The sequence below is a fragment of the Galleria mellonella genome, unplaced genomic scaffold (assembly GCF_026898425.1).
Source record: "Galleria mellonella isolate WM207_F2 unplaced genomic scaffold, CSIRO_AGI_GalMel_v1 utg23, whole genome shotgun sequence".
Taxonomy (NCBI): Eukaryota; Metazoa; Arthropoda; class Insecta; order Lepidoptera; family Pyralidae; genus Galleria; species Galleria mellonella.
Genome location: NW_026442045.1, coordinates 3,256,573 through 3,276,255, shown reverse-complemented (window position 1 = coordinate 3,276,255; position 19,683 = coordinate 3,256,573). Strand labels below are relative to the sequence as shown.

Sequence of the window (19,683 nt, the reverse complement as noted above, 5' to 3'; positions counted from 1 at the left end):
CAACAGGACAATGACCGCAATATGTTTCGTTTGCAACCTCCCGATACTGTCTCATCAAGTGGGACTGGTGTGGGCTGGGGGCAACGGTTGGGACGAACTGACGAGGTCCACGTTAGAAGAGTCGACCCTCAGACAAAGACTTGGCAGCCGAAGAGACTCCGCTGCACAAGTTTCTTGCTTATCCCCGCCCGAGCCCGACGCCGATCAACCAAGGGGTATGCCTATGTAATCAATTTCAATAAATTTCATCGTACTGAATCTCTATAATAAACAAAATATTTTTATAATTGATAGGATAATCGAAATACAGTGATAGTATATATGAAACTGAACCACTTCCCCGAAAAAATAGATTAGAAACCAAACAGTTACTTGATCTATCTAAAATAAAAAAAAAAAATTGCTTTCAAATTCCCATTTGTTTTATTTGCCTTGGATTATTTTTTTCAGTTTTTAATGTTTTAATTGCTGAGTTTTGAATTGTAATAACTTTTGCATTTCTCTGTGAGCAAGTATTATTAAATATAATTAAAATAAATTCCGTAAATAATTACTTTAATTTTACACAGAGAAGGCTGTTGTTGTTACAATTAAAATTATTTATTGTACCTATTCAAGAAATTTTAAGAAAATAACGCTAATTTTAACTTGAAAAAAAGCATAGAGCTGTGTGTCTACATTTGTTAGTTATATAAGTATAAATCAGTACGTAACACAATAATAACAAAATACTTATTTTATTCCTAGGAGGACCACGTCGCCGTCGTTCATCCTTGGCCCAACTCACAGACATCTTACGCGAGTGGGGTGGAGGTGGCAGTGGACCCCGTCGCCAAAGGGCCCCTCTATCTCGAAGAGAAACCCTAGCAGATCTGGCACGGTCCCTACCTTGGGCACGCCACGAACCTCCCCCTCGACGCAGACGTGATTCTTCTGCAGACTCTGGTATCAAATCCATGGCTTCCAAACGTCGAGACTCTAAAGCTGCACCACATGACTTTCGTGCCGATTTCCCTAATTTTTGGGAACGAAAAGATTCTACTACTATTTTACCAACACCAAGAGAACGGCGCATCAAAAGGCGCGGATCGGGTGATGATGATAAAGGACGTAGGGACTCTGTAGATGGGCATCGGCATCGACGTGACTCTATAGTTGCTCCCCCACCGCGAATAGTTGCAGCCCAAAGAAAACGGCGAGCATCACCACCTATTCCTGCTCCACCATCTTTCGTAGATGCCTCTTCAGATGCTGGTCCATCAAGCCAACCACCATGTGTAACTATAGTAGCAGTTCATGAACCAAGTCGATCAGATGGTGAATGCCAACCTATGACGATGCCTACAATCATAACATCCGCTGTAACGCCTTCACCTACGTCTCCTACTACACCCAGTAATGCTGCTCAAGCTGTACAGACATCTCAAAGCACTCAGTCAGCACAATCCACGCAAGCCACACCCGGTGGACGAACTCCACCTAATTTAGGTGGTCGTCGGGATTCCACAACACAGTGTGGAAGAGCAAGAAGAGACTCTCGTGCTGCAGCTAGTCCAGAAAGAAGACTAGGGAGGTTGCAACGTCAAGCTACAGCATTTGATGACCCAACCGGTCCACCAGGAACAAGACGTAGAGATTCTGGACCATCTTTAGGACCTGATGATGAAGGTAGGGCTAGAAGAGATTCTTTAAGTCCTGATTCAGCCGCACGTCCTAGAAGAGAGCGTTCACAATTAAGCCCAGATAGAGCAGGCGGTGGAGAGCTTAGCCCTTCAGCTGCTAGGCGGCGAGGTCGTCTAAGAAGACAAGCGTCATGTGCCAGAGTAGGTCGAGCTCGAAGTCCAGAGTCGAGTTCATGCTCGAGTCGTGATCCAAGTCCATGCGCTCGGCCACCCGAACGAACAATCATAAGACGTCAATCTACTACAGAAGAGATCTTGATTGCTCGTGGATTTAGAAGACAATCAACGACGGAAGAAATGATTCGTTGTCGTAATTTTAGGCGTCAAAGTTCCCAGAGTGATGACGCGTGTATGCGTGCACGTGGGCGTCGAGACTCTTCTACTCAAATACTAGATGGCACCATAGGCACCATGACTGTCGAGACAACCAGTACTTTTTTTGACTCCAGCACACAAACTGGTAAGATTTTCAAATGCATTTATTAAAAACATTTATTTACATTAAACTTAAAAACTGTAGTAGAGAATTATATCGTATAGTATAGTATAGGTAAATACTAGGTCTTAGTTATTATAAAAAAGTGCGAATCATCCTGAGATTTCTTTTCTTTGAAAGTTGTAATTAAAACGTATATACTGACAATATGTATAATGTATTATGTAGAAATGACTTTGTTTAAAAAAAGAATGAACATGATTTATCTAAATCATATTCATACATATTATTATATATACTTACAGTACGATACTATTACTTATTATAATAGTCTATTCCTGAGGAGATAACTTATTGCAATTGAAATTCCCTAACTAAAAATATTAAAATAACAATTCAGCATACTTTCTATTTTTTTTTTCATTCAGAAATTGAAATTATTTTATAGACGAATACATCTAGGCAGATTTCCTCTTAGTATCTGTCTACGCTAAAAATATCAACTAAGACGACGCGTATTTTATTTAGTAACAATAAGTAACCATAACAAGAAATAAGCAGCCCTTTTTAGGAGTTCTTCCCAACACAATATCCAAATTATCTCATGAACAAAATTGTAAAAATATTCCACAATATTTTTAGTACCAGCTCCAATCACTTTAAAATATAGTTTAAGTGGATAAAAATCAAATAATATAAAACGTGCTCATTAATATGGGATCTTATGAAGCTCAAAACTAATTAAAAAACCTCAAGACAAATAAGTAAGTAAAGCTAATATAATCATAAAAAATATCAATTACCTTAATTTGCTTAATTTAAACTTTGCTTCAATAAAGTCCATAATTAATAATAGTGAAGTACTTTTGAACTTTCTTTAATCGTGAAACCTAGTCTGTCAAATTCTACATTACATTAATTATCGAAAACAATCAAGCAATTTTTAATATTTCGAAATAATTATTTAAAATTTACTATTGTAGCACACATTTAGTGTACAATTTAAAATCGCAATTGAAAAAAAATTATTATATTTTCCTTTTGAAGTTTTCAAATAATTTTATATTCGAAATCTAATATTTTAATGATAGTTTTATATCTATCTGCTAACTATAAAACAATTAAATTTAGTGCGCTCTAAAAGCACTTTCAGAAGTATAGAAAATTGTCGAATTGTTTTTAAAAATGTGCAGATAATGAAGACGTAGCCAGACTTCGGTATGAACGATCTCAAAAACTGTAAACTCCGCCACTATTACACTACTCTATGACAATAGCCATTGCCACGTGCTCGGCATCCGCCCCTTTTCACCAGCCAATCGATTTACACGCAGCTTTCTCGTCTCCCTCTCACCGTGTACTGCTTTACCGATATAAGGGAGAGGGTCCCGGACGAGAGGATCGTAGAGAGGAACAAACAGTGGCGCCACGGCTCTGACGTTGGCCAGTCACGGGAGCTATTTTGGGCATTGCGCTCGGGAGCCTTTCGTGACATGAGATGAACGCGTTTTCCCGGCGCAGGCTGGCTCAGCCGCGCTTTGTCATCTGTTGCCAAACGCTGCCATGTTTACCAGAACAAAAGTGATGTGCCGTACACAACGAATAACCTCAATTAGTAATCCAACGAAAAATTAATATCGCGATAATATTGCCAACAACAACCGTTTCCAATGTAACGTTTACAACGAATTAAATTCACGAAATATATTGCACAAAACGAAAATGTCGTGCTTTTATCGTGTAAGACGATATTTATTGTGATTGTCTCCGATGTTATAGATGAAAACATATCTATTTTAATGACGTTCTAATACATATTTTATGTTTGAGTATATCTTTGTAATAAATAACAGCTAGTAAAATTGTGAATGTGTTAAAAGGAACAGTATAATGTGCATTTAAAGAACTATACAGCCTAAATAAAATAACGAACTAGAAATTCAAACACCAAAGTAATATAAGTTAATTTTAGCTATTTGTATAATTATTTATAGTGAATTGTTTATACAAAAAAAATCATACAGACGTCAGAATTTACGACGAATAGATTTTATAATTTAATATAGGCTCTCTGAAATAACTCTACGACTCGCCATGGTAAGTTATTCATAAACTATTTACCTGTTCCATTACTAAATAAAATTTTATACCATACGTGATAATATAAAATACAAATATGTATCACTTATTTCATTGTAAATTCCGTTTTCCAATTTCGCTTTTATATTTCAAACAATAAAGACTACATTTTACACCTGTAGTTATCATATTTTATCACTTAAGGTCAAAATGTCAAATTAAAGGTTAACCTCTGCCGCGAGTATTCCCTTAATCTCGTATAACTGTCTGTTACCATCAGATGGATCATCAGTTCGTTTTTTATTACAGATAATTGATGTATTTTATATTCTTAAATTATTATTTTGCACTGTGTGGTCCCGACGTAGAATGGGTCAACCCTTCCTTTCACGCGGATGTCTCAGGAGGCAACTAAGGGAGCTTATTAGTCCAATAATAGGCAGCAGAGTCCCTCTTGAAAAAGCACCAAAGCCTAACTGTGGTTGCCAACCCGACTGCCAATAATGGCAATTACTGACAAAACTCTTCTTATAGGGGAGGCCCATGTTTACCACTGGACAGTTACGGCTCACATGATAATATAATTTTGTACATTATAATGTTAACTAGATACATTGTAGCTAAATTAAAATATAAGCCTCAAGTTATCTCAATATAACTCGTCTAGAAGAAATTAAACGACAAACAACAGCTAAATTGAGGATCAACTTGCAGACCTTCCAAGTTCATCTTCAACATTATTCTTTTGCTTTCTATTTAAATTACTTCTCTTTTCAGTTAAGCAACATTTTAATATGGGCGTCTATTTTTGTGGGGATTTGTTATCTGTGATATATGTTGTTGATGAATTAGGTGTAGCTACCAGTATTCGCTATAACTTTTACCTGCCTTTCTTCGTATTATGGACAAGTAGTTCTATTGCTTTTTTTTTTCTAGGCATGAATTATTTAAAAATATTCATCTCCTTAAATAGTATAAACCTTTTTTCTTATTTTATTTTGTAGTTGATGCTCAGTATTTAGACGTTTACGAATATTTAAACTTGAAATTTTTGTTCTTATCATAATTTTTATTCTATCATATCTATTTAAAGTCATTCTAATATGCCTTTTTTTTCTTCTATTCATTTGTATTAGTAGGCATCTGAACGTTCACTCCCTTTCTGGCCATATCTGTCACACAGTCCGTCCATCTATTTTTATGTCTCTCTCTACCCTTAGGATCATCCATTATCATGCTTAATACTTTCCTCAAAATATTATCTTTATCTCTGCGGTTTACATGCCCCTATCAAGACAAACTATTAACTTTTCAACTTGACTATCATTGATAGCCTACTTTGAAACTTATACTTGGCGAGTAATATCCTCTTATAGAAAAGCCGTATACAACATATCATCAATATCGTTAATAAAATATAAAAATATATATGAGACATACAGTAAACTCTCCGATTATGTTCATAGAACTGAATTTTATTCAACTACTTATCAGTTCTCTATCTATGCCTGGCCTAATAGAAATCTAGCTTGAAGACAGACATATACGAGTATTTATAGTTCACGACCTTAATACGATTTGAATATAGGTAAAGATGTAATGAATGGACTTTATACTTCAAAATTATCTTCCTTTGAAACAAATGTTTAATTTTTATGAATGTAATTCTTAAAGTAACCTAATTTATAACGTCATTACCTAAATCTTATTATGTACCCCTTACGCTCAACTAATGTATCCCAGGGAATTTACTTATGACATTTTGAGGGACCCTGCTCTACATTCCCACACTTCCCTAAAGCATGTGCGTAGCTTTCGTGAACGCATTTTGGTCGCACACTCATTTGTCAAATGAAAGAACCCCAATTAGGCTCCAACTTAAATCTTGAGAGCATCCGTTGGGAAAAGCATATTTGGTAGCCAACTGGTAAACTTAAAAATCTTTTAAAAAGAACAACAAATAAGATCAAAATTAATAATACTTGTTGATCGATTCTCAATATACACGAATCTATAAACAAAAAAAAATAAAAATTTAAGCCGACAATAATAAAATACACAGTTCTGAATTGAAACCAAGCTGGCTCTAAAGCAACTTACTGCTGAATATGGCGTATGTATCCTTTATAAGTTGTTATATATCTTGTGTAACCTACTTCTTTTCAGCAATTCCTACAATAGATTTGCAATTGTCACTCTATCAAGTCAATGCGTTTATCTTCAGAGTTACCAATCAAGAGCAATTATTCTGTATTAATTTTGTTCTGTGAATACCCTAATTTCTAATTCTTACATGAATTGCATTCTGACGTTCTTAGATGTTCTTTGTCTAGTATATCATAACACAGTAATCTATCCCAGTTTGAGGATGTCCTAGGTCCAGGAATTTGATGTGATTATGTAGTACTTATTATTATTACATGCACCAAAATTTTAAGCATAGTTGTCTTTGTAGCTTGATGATGTAATTTTAACTGTGGCTAAATATGGCTTTTGATCAACTGTATTATTTTAATAAATAAATAGATAACAATATTTGTTTATAATTGTCAATTATTTAAAAATCTAATACCAAATATTTTTTATACCACTAAGGTGGCAAACAAACATACGGTCCACCTGATGGTAAGCCTATCAACAAATGCAATCCCAGGGATATACTTTGTTTTTCGTATTCAATGCAAAAATGTATCTTCTATTGACATATTTATTACAAATTAGAGCAAATTTTTTTATTCACGTAAATATTTCTTATTCGGACACAAATTTTCAGACCTGAACAGAATTTATGACCATCAATTATACTTTATATGGCTGGCGGTAACAATAAAGTGAAGAAGATTGTACCAATATTGTTTCCAAGGCCCGGTACATTAATACTATCTTGCGTAGTATACTTCCCTACGCTATAAAAATGATGAAAATACGTATTTACCACCCGCTTTAGGGCTTCTTATACGGTCACATTAATTATGCTCAGTTTCTATTACGTTCCTTCAATAATAAATATCTAAATCTATATTATGCTTCGTTTACTGCTATCATGAATTTGATGGTATGGAATAAACATGAAGGATGATATCATAAAATGAATTTTTTTTGAGCTGTATATTTAAAAGATATTGTCAATTACGATGTTATGTTTCTTCTTATACAATCTTTATATTTTGATTATTTGATTGAGATATTTTGATTTCAAATACTGTAGTTAAACTTCTTTATATAACACGTTGCACGAGTCTCTGTTCTAAGATGGATCTAGAGCTTTCAAATCATCAGTACCGTGTAGTCCGAACATAGAATAGTCCACCCCTTTCTTTCCCGTTTGTGTCGTAAGAGGCGACTAAAGGAACTAAATGGTTGAAAGATGAGCAGCAACGTCCCTATTAAAACATCACCATAGCCTAACTGCAGTTGCCAATCCACCTGGCAAGGGTGGCAACTACTGACAAAACCCCCCAATAGGGAGCCCTATGTTCAGAAGTGAACACTTAATGACTGTTATGGTATGGTATATTCAAATGACTATTCGTATTAGGTTTGACTAGCATAATATCTTTTTTGTTTTTTTTCTTCTTACTATTAGCAATATAAAAGAAGCTAACAACACATTTGATGGTAAATTAATTGAAAATAACATCGTGAGTATCAAAGAATATTATTTAATCTTTCATGATATACTTGGTACTGTCATTAAATCTTTTTGAAATATATTTTCTTCTATGCCATCTAATATTTTTTTTATATCACAGAGATGGCACATCCGCCCGTCTGATAGTAGAAAAAAGAAAGAATTTAGTGCTTAATTTCACACTTAATTACAAAAATATTAAACAATAAACATGAAGGAAAAAAAGCACTAAAATGGTGTCACTTAGTTATATGCCACGTTCTTTTGAACATGACACTGATTTTCAGTGGCACCAATAGTAGTTAGTAATCTAGATGCTAAAGTATAGAGATGAAGTAGCATGTTATGGTAGAAAGTGGCCATTAAATTTCTAAGAACACAGTCCATTATAAGAGGATAAGATGTTTTCATTTAACACTATTTGTTGCCTGGATAATTACCAATCAGTGTATTGCCCTTTTGCGAAAAATATATATTCATTTTGTGCCTATAATTTTTCCTTGTTGATTTTTACATTTCTTCAAATGAAATGTCTTAGCGTAGCTACTTTAGTAGCTACGTCGTACTTTTTTCTGTGAAACGGCGTAGCGCCACTACGAAGTCGTAGCATCAATATGCTACAACAGTGGTGTATTAAATTATTTTTACTGTTTACAACTATGAAATTTTATATCAATTCGCAAAACAAGTATATCATCATCGTCATATCAAATGAAACTGTTCACTGTTAGACATAGGCTTCCCATATAGAGGGGTTTTGGTAGTAGTTGCCACGCTTAACAAGTGGCTTGGCAACCACAGTTAGGCTTTGATGATGTTTTCTGCTGCTGCCCATCCCTCGACCATTAAGTAACGAGTATATATTTAACGCAAAAGAAGATTGTGAACACACCCATAATCATGGATAATATTTCATAAATACCCTACAACATGTTTCATAGATAGCTTATAATGTAAATATTACCTGACTCCACATAGATTTTGCTTCATAATAAACAATTTTTCTCCGCAAAGAGAAACAACACAACTAGAATAGAAGAAGAAGTAACTAAAATCGTCACAAAATTAAAATGGGACCAATACGGGAGTAAACTATATTAATTTCAAAAACAAACAGTGTCAATTTTTAATACTAATATTTTTTTAAATCCTTAAGGAGTAGCCTTATATACATACCTAATAAAATAAATATGATAGTGAGTTTGTTTGTTTGCTGCCTCTTGGTATTTGAACGACTCAAGCAATCGTCACAAAATTTGACATATACTTGTTATTTGAGATGAAGAAGCATATAGGCTATTTTATATCCTAACCAATCAATATATCCCGAACAAACGAAGTCATAAATAAAGACTAGTATTCTATATACAAAAAAAGTATCATTACAACTTTATTTGTAGATATATATAAATAGAAGCAAGTAAATAAAGATTGATAGTTATTGAGTGATTAATGGGGAGAACTTTCGAGTAATAAATATGTGTAATGGATAGTCAATAGACTTTTATACCAGTATACATTAGATCTCGCAACTTTTTACCGTGAAATGATATCAAAGCTTGTCACTGTTTTGATGAGATTTTATATACAGGCTGTATTACAAATAATATAACAAATGCGCTACAATGCGTCAACAGTCGAAGATAGAACCTTTTTATGACTGATAACGTTCATGGACGATGCTGTCCTCGTTTTAACTCACGACCGTGTGGTCAAACGTCGAGTTATTAAAAAAAACCAAAACTCACAGATAATTCCCATAATGTATAACTCTGACCATTAAATGCAATGAAAATATGATTTTTTTTATTTTCCCATTGCACCATAGATGTTACTTTTTTTTTTAATAATAATCCACAATTTAAATTAGTATGTATATAATGCTAAACAAAATCTTTATTAGCACTATCCGTATCTTCGTGCGCATAACAAGGATTTATTTACAACTTTTATCCGCCTGATGGAAAGTGGCAACCTATTGACGTGAATAATACCATGGATAAAAATGCAATAAGAATTACTCTCGTGTTTATCCCATATTAATTTGTTTTTCAACCAACTTCAAAAAGAAGGAATTTCAAATATTAATAAAGATATATATCTTATATTAAGGATAAGGATTGATACCAAAATCAAAAGAAGAAAGTCATTCAAGTGCTAGAAATTTGTATACTCGTAGTACTTAATACAGTGTTTAGAAATAGGAAATTTTGTAACGATTGATAGGTATTTATTACTCTTTGAACAGATTTGAATGAAATTTGGACACGGATAGGTTATATCCTAATTTAGCATACAGAATACTTGTACTTTACTGATACTGATTCATGTAGGTAAAGCCGAGGAATGCATCGTTACAAACTTGTGCATTTATTATACAAATAGGATTTTATTAGATATAATAATCATATCCAAGAACATCTAATATGTACATATATACCATATATTTCTTTTTCTTTTGTAAAATAATGAAGAATTTATCGTACGTTACATTACATATTTCTACACTAAGCTTTCCGAGTAAAGAGGTTACTTTCGGACGTCCTAAAAGGAGCTGAGTGATGGAGTTAAGCCGGCTAATATCTGTTTTGGTTCACTAGCATCAAATGTACAGACAAAGGAACCTTCTGGCTATGTAACAAAGTACTTACTAGCTCAGATAATAGCTCAGATAATATATTACTATACTAGTATACTACCACTGACGTACGTAAGATTATTTTCCAGAGTGAGCTTGGCTCCTTAAAAAAGGCATATATGTACTATCAGATATATCTTTGTGAAACTTCGGTTAGATCCTGGAATGGCTACCATACAATTCTGAGGCACCCCCTCCCCCTTCTTAATACGCCTGTGTTAACCACTTACTTCATTCGTATATTTTGTCTCTGACTCCATTTTAAACCGTCTCTTAACCCAGTCAGTACTTAAATCTAAATTACATTATTTTACATAACATAATAATGAAAAAAGTTACATAGTACCAACACAGAAGTTATTATATTAAAAATAAAGTATACATATGAAACTTTAAACAATAAAATATAGAAATTATTCAAAAAATTTAAATCTCTTAAATTATAAAAATATAAATTCTTAATTAATAAAGGAATTCGGTTAAGAATTGACAACGTAATCGCATTAAGCCATCATTCTTTTTTTTTTCTTTTTAAAATTAATTGATAAAATTTTTTAAACTTATTTTGTACTAAAACATAACCCAATATCCGGTTTACGTTGTACGAAACTCTCACAGCTCTAAAGAGCTTAAAGTAATTCGACTCGCACTTTTTTATACTACAATCGTGGCGAACAAGCATATAGGCCATATGCTTGTCTGATTATTAATGTATAAAATTTTGGTTTATGTACGTCTTACCTTTTATAAATTTTATAAACTAGCAGTAACCGCAGATTTTACTTCTAGAATTGAAATAAAATGCGCCTTATCCATAATTGCAAAACATTATGATCTTCAAATGTGCCAAATGTTTTCGACTCCATTTACCTCTTTAAATGTGATTGGTTTACAAACATCCACTGTTAAAAATGTAGTTATAGTTATTGGCCCTAAGAAATATTCTAGCCTATCCTTACTATGCTTCGTATAGGGTTTTAGTTTTGCTTATGCTAGTGTAAACAATTCTTTATTCCCTTAGTTACCTCTAACACTATTCTAGGTTTGAAAAGGGGTCATAACATGAAGTATTTTTGCTACGTCACTACACTTTATTTATAAAGATACATATTTAGTACTTTTTTTTTAATATTTATTTATTTCACAGAGCCGTCCCCATTGTACGACAACAATCATTACCACGAGGAATGTCTTCGCTGCAACTCCTGCGGGTTGAATCTCACCGGCCCCAACCAGGTACGTATTGTGTTCTTAATTAATGTAGCCTTTAAAGCTTACGCAGATGAAGGAATTTTATCCACAATACAGAAAAAACATTCGAACATATAAAATTGAACTACCACGGATTCTCTTTACATTATTTCAGTACTTATTCGTTATCATACTTCTTGTATCTTCCATAAAAATATTGCATTAGATAATAAGACCACCTTATTGAATTGAAATAATTATGGATATTTTATTGTAATTGTTTTATTTTGTTATTTAATATATTACACTAATAAGATAGGTACTGTGATTTGTATACAGAAATTTAAAAGTTTCTTTTGTACAATTGTCTTCTGGTATATCATGACGTGGCCGTGTGGTCCCGGCATAGAATAAGCCACCCCTTCCTTTCCCATAAGTGTCAAAAGAAGTGACTAAGGGAGGGCGAAGGATGGGCAGCAGCGTTCCTCTTCAAAAAATCTCTAAAGCCTAACTGCGTTTGCCAATCCTGCCTGCTAACCGTGGCAACTACTGGCAAAACCCCCCAAAGAGAAGATTGTGTTCAGCGATGGACAGTTAAAGGTTAATAGGATGATGATGATGATATCATGACGGTAAAATTGTACGATATCATACTATGCTGTTTAATACAGCATATTATATAAGCGCCTATAGGAATGAACCGTTGCTAGCAATAATCTAGTCCTCTAACGTTTACTCGTAAACTCGTTGGATTGGTCTCTCAATTTCCGGTGAGTATTGAAAAATAAATTCCATTTAAACGATTAGAACACTGCATTTGGATTCACGCTTCCGATAAATGCGATTTATAAATGGTATCTAACGTTTTAAAGGAAATGAGATATAAATAACGTTAATCGGTGAACAAAATAAACTAACTTATAGTTTAACTAAACTAACTTGGAACTAACATAACAGTTTTTACTTAGAAATTATTAACCACAGTCCATTTGCAATTATTGCTCGATAATTGGAAATCACGTTAAAAATACAAAAAATCCCTTATTCTATTGCTTTTTTAATTACACTTATTTATTATATTTTTTTTTATTCTTGTACTAATTAGTTATGAAGTTATACATCCACAGCAATAATAGCCTCTAGAGCGTAGACTTCTCCTTAATTTTTTCAACAATAAATCACGTAACGTCCTATTTAATATTATAAACGTAACCATTTGTAAAGATATTTAGACAATTGTTACAAAAAACACACTTAAATTTCTAATAGAATTTCAATGAATTTTTTTACAAAGATCTTAGATCAGCTTGTAGGTTCCGACATAGAATAGGCCACCATTTCCTTTCCCATGGGTATTGTATGAGGCAACTAAGTTAGCTTATAATGTAGAGATGGACAGCTGCGTTCCTCTTAAAACTTCACTAAAAGCCAATCTACGCTTACCAACCCGCCGTGTGGAAACTACTGGTAAAACCCTTCTTATGGGGAAGACTATGCTCAGCACTGGACAGCTGATACTACAACAACAACAATATCCTACATCAACAAATGGGTATTTATTATAATACATGCAAAAAAAAAACAGATACCCATACAAAAATATATAACTAAAAATGCGGTCGAATTGACAACCTTATGTTTATGCCATTTAAAAGTATCGGTACTTAGTAACTTAGTCAGCCCGATGGGATTTAACTACCACTCTAGTAGAGTGACATTGTTGTGAAAAAGTTGTTTTATTGAGTTAACTAACAGAATAATATAGCATAAAGTAAATTTTTATGTGGATCTATATTTTATATAAAAAGTGCGCATTTTAAAAATAATCTTACATAGGAGAAAATTGTTCCGAAAAAAAAGCGATCATAGCTAAATTTTATCAATATAACATCGGGTTTCTGTTAGTTTCCCTCAACTTTCCGACTCGGATCAGATTCATGAAACTTAATTACTAGCTACGTAGTATCGACTTGTAATTGTTAACGATTGAAATATTGTATTACATTTTAACGATATGCAAAGATAATTGTATTGATTATCATACAAACCAATTAGGAAAACGTATTATTCTATATTGGTTACATTCTGAGTTACTATATGAACTTCCTTGAGTGCTCATCCTTTTATTTTTACAGAAAACAAGATAATGGGGCATACATTCATCATTATTGAAAATAGTAACCAGCCTATAGACATGAGCAATATCATAAATATTACAGATTCCTATTATACTAATAAATGCCAATGTTTGTAACGAAGAATAGCAGATTGTATAAATGATATTTGTTACTGTTTTACGCATAAACTACTTGATAAATTAAAATGAAATTTTGTACGCGATTAGATTACGTCCTAAATTAGTATACAAGATACATTATATACTAATTCATGCAGGTGAAGCCGCAGAACATAGCTAGTGTAATAATAAGGCACTGAGTCCATCTTTACTCAATGTACTGTAAGTAGTCAACAAAGTTCTTATAAACAAGGCGGCCTTATTGCGGAAAACAATATCTTCAAAGCAACCTTAGGATTAATAGCTACAAATATTAAACATTTCTGTTATTTATTAGCGTATTATATTGTACGAGTATATACCCAATAACAGCATTAAGTGTCCTAAAATAATAATTCTAAGAATAGCTGATACCGACTCAATTCAAAAAGTTTCTAATTTGCCTCGGAGGCCTTATTTATGTGCAAATTCACAAAGATTCTCTAGTCAATAACTCTATAATAAATTTCGATCTATTTAAGTTCTAGAACAGTTTGAATATCAATAAATCAGTTCTTTAGAAGTTTATACACTACACACACACACATATATATAATTTTCTTATTGTGTGAGGATTACGCCAACTAAGTTCAAATATGAAACCGTCTATTAAACCGCTACACTACTAATTCTTCAATTTGCTTCAAACAATAAAATACATTAAAATTAGGCCATAAAAAAGCTCAACAACTATTATTATCTTAATAATATTATTAATCCGAAAATTTGTTAGTTTTTCGTGCAAAAACTACTGAGTGAATTTAAATGAAATTTGCTACACGGTCAGGTTATAGTAGGTTTCTTTTTTAATAAATGATAACGGAATAATAATCCCGTTTGCGCTCACGTTATGCGCTGGCGGGACACCAGTGAGGGTTGATAGGTGAGGATGAAAGCATGTCAATTGGCCCATCGTGATGACTAGACCTGGAATTCAGCGCAATGATTTCTAGAGGTAACCACGTAGAGGTCGACCTGGTTGAATATATTGCTAGCAGTGGAGCCCTTAGTCTTAAGTGTCTTAGTAACTAACTATAACTAATTACTAACAATCCCTTCGCCCCCGATTATTATTGGTTTTTTTTTTTTGCTGGGTGAAAATGGTATGGTAACCCCGCCTGCGCTAACGAGATACGCTGGCGGAGCACCAGTGAATGGTGATAGATGAGAATGAAAACAGGCCAGTTAGCCCATCATGATGAATTCTTCAGGAATTAACCATGATAGTTTCCAGGGAGAACCGCGAGGAGGTCAACCTGGTTGGGTATATTGCTAGCAATAGGATTCTTAGTCTCTATTACTAACAATCCCTTTCCCCCCGATTATTATAAGTTAGGTAGGTTATATTTAACACATATGATACATGATAGATTATGTATTTATTCACGTGGACGGAACCGCGGGACTCAGTTATTATCCTTTGTAATTAAGTCTTGTTACGTAGTTCTAACTTTTTTTTATTCTACAAAGCAGAAGAATGTAGAATACTCTGTCATTTGTAAAAATATATGCACGAGTAGTTACGTACCTATATTATCATCTCTATTCTCGCTAGGTTAGAAATCGTAATATTTAGTTTATACATAATGGAATGTTACTTAGGAGTAAGAGACCTCCATAGGTTTTGGATACTTACACCCGTTAATAAATAAAATAACTTTCTATCCTTTAATATCAATACTATTTTTCTTTACCAGACATCAGCTTACAAAATACTTCACAAAACATTTGGTAATCACATTCAGTAGCTATTATAGAATTGAAGATTGTTGTTTAAATAGTAAATACAGTAATTAATAAAACTGAGTTGTCATCAGCTAAAGTATACATATATATCATCATCATGTCAGCTATTAACTATCCACTGCTGAATATAAGCCTTCCCCTATTGAGAAGTGTTGCCAGTAGTTGTCACACATGGCAGATGGATTGACAATTGCAGTTAGTCATTGACGGGGTTTTAAAGAAGGACGATGCTGCCCATTCCTCGACTTTTAAGTTCACTTAGGCGCCTCATACGATACTCCCTGGGAAGGAAGGGGTGATTTATTCTATACCGGAATCACATGGCACCTATATATGGTAGATAGATATATCATAATCTAAGCTACTACGAGTGGATAAGATACTTCTAAGCTAATTTAGTAAGTAAAAGGATATGATGGTAGAAGACATTATTATTGTGATACAAGTAACAGGAAAAAGTAGCAGAAAATCGGAATTAAAAAACATATATTTTTATCATTAAAAGGAATAAAAAAAAGGTGTATCATGCTCATAATTCACGTGAACATAGCTACAAATTAGAGGCAATATAACAATATTACGGAGGGAAAAAAAAACAAAGTCCTTAATTGTAAGTGATAAATTTTGAAATTCTTTATTAAAAAAAAAAAAAAAACTTTCACTCCAAAATCTCTCGTACATCAAACACGATCTACTTAAAATTGTTCCCAGATTGCCAAGTTTTGTATATTCATTCGCTGAATAGAGTTTTTACATTTCCTCGAACCTTCCGAGATCTCGTTGAACTGAGCGCCATTCACTGTTTGTTCTTAGTTTATAAGAAGTTCCTAATTCGTCTGTAATGTTTTGTGACAGTTTTGCGCGATTACGTCGCTAATTATTATCAATTCAGAGAATAATTACTTTTACAATAAATAAATCTAATGGTTTATTATCATTTGATATATCAAATATGAGATATATTTATTTTATGACGATTAACCCTACAGTTTCCTTCTACATTTTTTAACTCTCGATACAAAAAGACAGTGTATAAGTTACGTGTCTGTGCGTATGCATCGTATCTCCTAAACGAACGGACCAATTATGACGCGGTTTTTTTAAAGCTGACATCTTCGAGGTAAATTATAATTTGATAAATTATATTTTATGAAGATCTGTTCAGACGTTTCGGGGATTATTTAAATTTTTTATTTTAATTATTATTATTTCTTATTTTTCTTATTCTTTGCAGAGCAAAAGTCTATTTGTTATATAACATGTCTAAATTGTAGATACTATTCCGCGTTCTAAACTCAAATATCTTTAATCTCTACTTTGAAACATTTCATCGTTTATTAGTGTTGTGTCATGTTTATCTTGTTCGATAGAATAATAAGGGCTGATTTATTTAAACCGTTTTCGTTTGTTAACTTGTGCGGTTGAAATTTATTTTATTATGAAATAGTAATCTACGTTGACAGTTAACAATTATCTTGTTAATTTAATAACAATCCACTTTAGTTTTACAAACACGTAAATTCAATTCTCATTCAAAACTAGACTGACAAATTAGAATTTTCTAAATTAATCACTCACAGATGTTTCTCGAAATGTCAAGAGTAATTAGAAATTTGTTATCTTTTACGGCTTTATATTAATTATTAGGTCAATTCGGTACACAGGTTACTAATTATACCCACTATTTACTGCATCTGGTCTACATTACTGGTATCATAGATATTATAATGCTATACTAGTACCAGTATACGATATATGGACTATGCAGGATAAAAATATAAACGGGGTATGTTTCTGTCCTTCTCCACATTACCAGAGGTCAGCATTTTTACAATTATAATATTAGGTAATAAAGTAAAAAACTTATTTTAATTTATATTAGTTATTATTATTAATTAATATCAACAATGATATTTAATTTTTAATTTTGTTATTAAATAATGCAAATAAATAATACGAGACATTATTCTGAGACGTATAATATTATTGAAACTAAAATTATGTTCGAAATAATAGGTGCGATAATGTGAACAGTGTCTATACTATCTCTGAAAATTATCACCCATTAAAAAAGTCACTTCAGAATTTTTATTACATTTTTAAAGACCTATCCAAAGATAGCTATTAAAATATGGTGCAGAATATAAAATTTTGGTTCGTCCCTTCTGTGTGTAAGAAAGCGTTGTCTGTGATTTTATTACTGTAATCTATATTTATAAAAATAGCCTATAAACTTTTAATATATTATTTTAAACTACAATAAGTTTGTCTTTTATATACTTCATCTCATTCCGACCATATATAGATACTTTTATTTATAAATCCATAAAAATTTTATTTCTCACAACTAAACAAAAAAAAAGTCACTTTTGGTAAATAAAGTATTTTCATATTTTTCATATATCATCCTGCAATAGTAAGTTTATTTTTACAGAAACTATATTTAAAACTATTTTAAATTAATAGCATTAGTAGTTATACACAGCTGAGTACACTACCGGATAGACGGTTATTTAAATCCCGCTATAAAATTAAAAGATGAAAATTACTTACATAAAAAAAATTATATGTTATGCTGAATTTTCAATCTTGATACTTACTGCAAGTTACAAATGTTTATAATCGCTTGGCAAATACCTATAGACCTACTCCTTTAGACCTATATTGACTTGAATAGCAAACTATCGAAAATACACGTTTATACTTTTAAAGGATTGCCGCGGTTTTGCCAAATGCATTTAATACAAGACAGATATTGCCTGTGATGTCTGTTATCATATATTTATATTATAACAAAGATACGAACACACTGGATGACATGATCAAAATGTGACTATTTTGTAATAGATTTGTAACTACCTTCATTTTTTAATTCCGACACCTATAACTATTTCATTACTTAATTCGATATACGATCCAGTGTTACGTTCGAAATTGTTTTCAGTTCACTGTCTCATTAAATAGGTATTGTCTTTAATTTATTTCAGTCTCTTATTTCATTCCTTTTAAACATTAATATAAATTCCTTTTCGATTACAATAATCCTTAAAAGTTCTACAATCAACAACCATATCGAGACAAAGTTCATCAAGCATGTATGAAATCGGTATTACAAGCGTCCTTAACTTAAAGTCATATTTCTATTTGATCTAGTGCGTAATAAGATAACCTTTTTGGAGAATATAAATCTCATTAACATGATTATAGAACCTTTAGAGCCATTACATAAACTTAGAAAGAGTAACGATAAAAATATATTTAAGAAATAATTTAAGATCGTGTTCCAAAAAAAAAACCTCTATTACATTGTGGCAAAATCTTTTTTTTTATACAACTTAGAATAGCAAACAAGCTGACGACCCACCTGATGGAAACTGATAACCGTCGCCTATAGACATGAGTACCATGGAAATAACAGAGTATACTGTTTCGCCCATGATACCCCCCATGCGTTGCCATTCCTGAGAACTCAGGTGTTATTCCTCTGTACCCAGTAAATTCACGCCATATACCACCCTTCAAACCGAAACACAGCCATGCAAACACAACTGCTTTACGGTTGAAACACGAATGGGACAGAGGTACCCAAGCAGTCGACTTTTATACAAAGTCTCCCTCTGGTGAGTATAATTATTTTGATTTAAATATCCAGTTATTATTATTTAAAAACTAAACTTCTGAAACGATTTTGACAATTTCTATGGAACCTATCTGAAAATATTCCTTGCAAATTATGAGATAAGAAACATAAAAAAATACCACCGAATTCTTTTAAAGTCGATTGAAAATAGACGATAATTTCGTTACCCGGTTCCCTATAATACAAGGTCTCTTAGCTTGAGGGCCAGGTATTGATGTTCTCGTGCAGCATTTAATATTACAATTAATAATGAATAGATGAGAATTCTATAATATTTGATTGTCTCATTGATTTGATTTCAATGCAGAAACTGTAACAAGGTTATGTGGACTGATCGAAATTAATCAAAAGTGAATTACGCAGAA

At 32.6% G+C, this 19,683-nt stretch overlaps 1 protein-coding gene across 2 annotated transcripts in view; it reads left to right on the top strand.

Moving 5' to 3' along the window:
- The window catches only part of LOC113512945 (uncharacterized), a 314,483-nt gene that overhangs the window by 206,247 nt on the left and 88,553 nt on the right, over positions 1 to 19,683 (top strand). For both annotated transcript variants that reach the window (XM_052894780.1, XM_052894779.1), the window contains 3 exons: positions 7 to 215; positions 748 to 2,142; positions 11,614 to 11,702. In XM_052894780.1, coding sequence (XP_052750740.1) covers positions 7 to 215; positions 748 to 2,142; positions 11,614 to 11,702 — 1,693 coding nt within the window. The remainder of the gene's footprint in view (positions 1 to 6; positions 216 to 747; positions 2,143 to 11,613; positions 11,703 to 19,683) is intronic.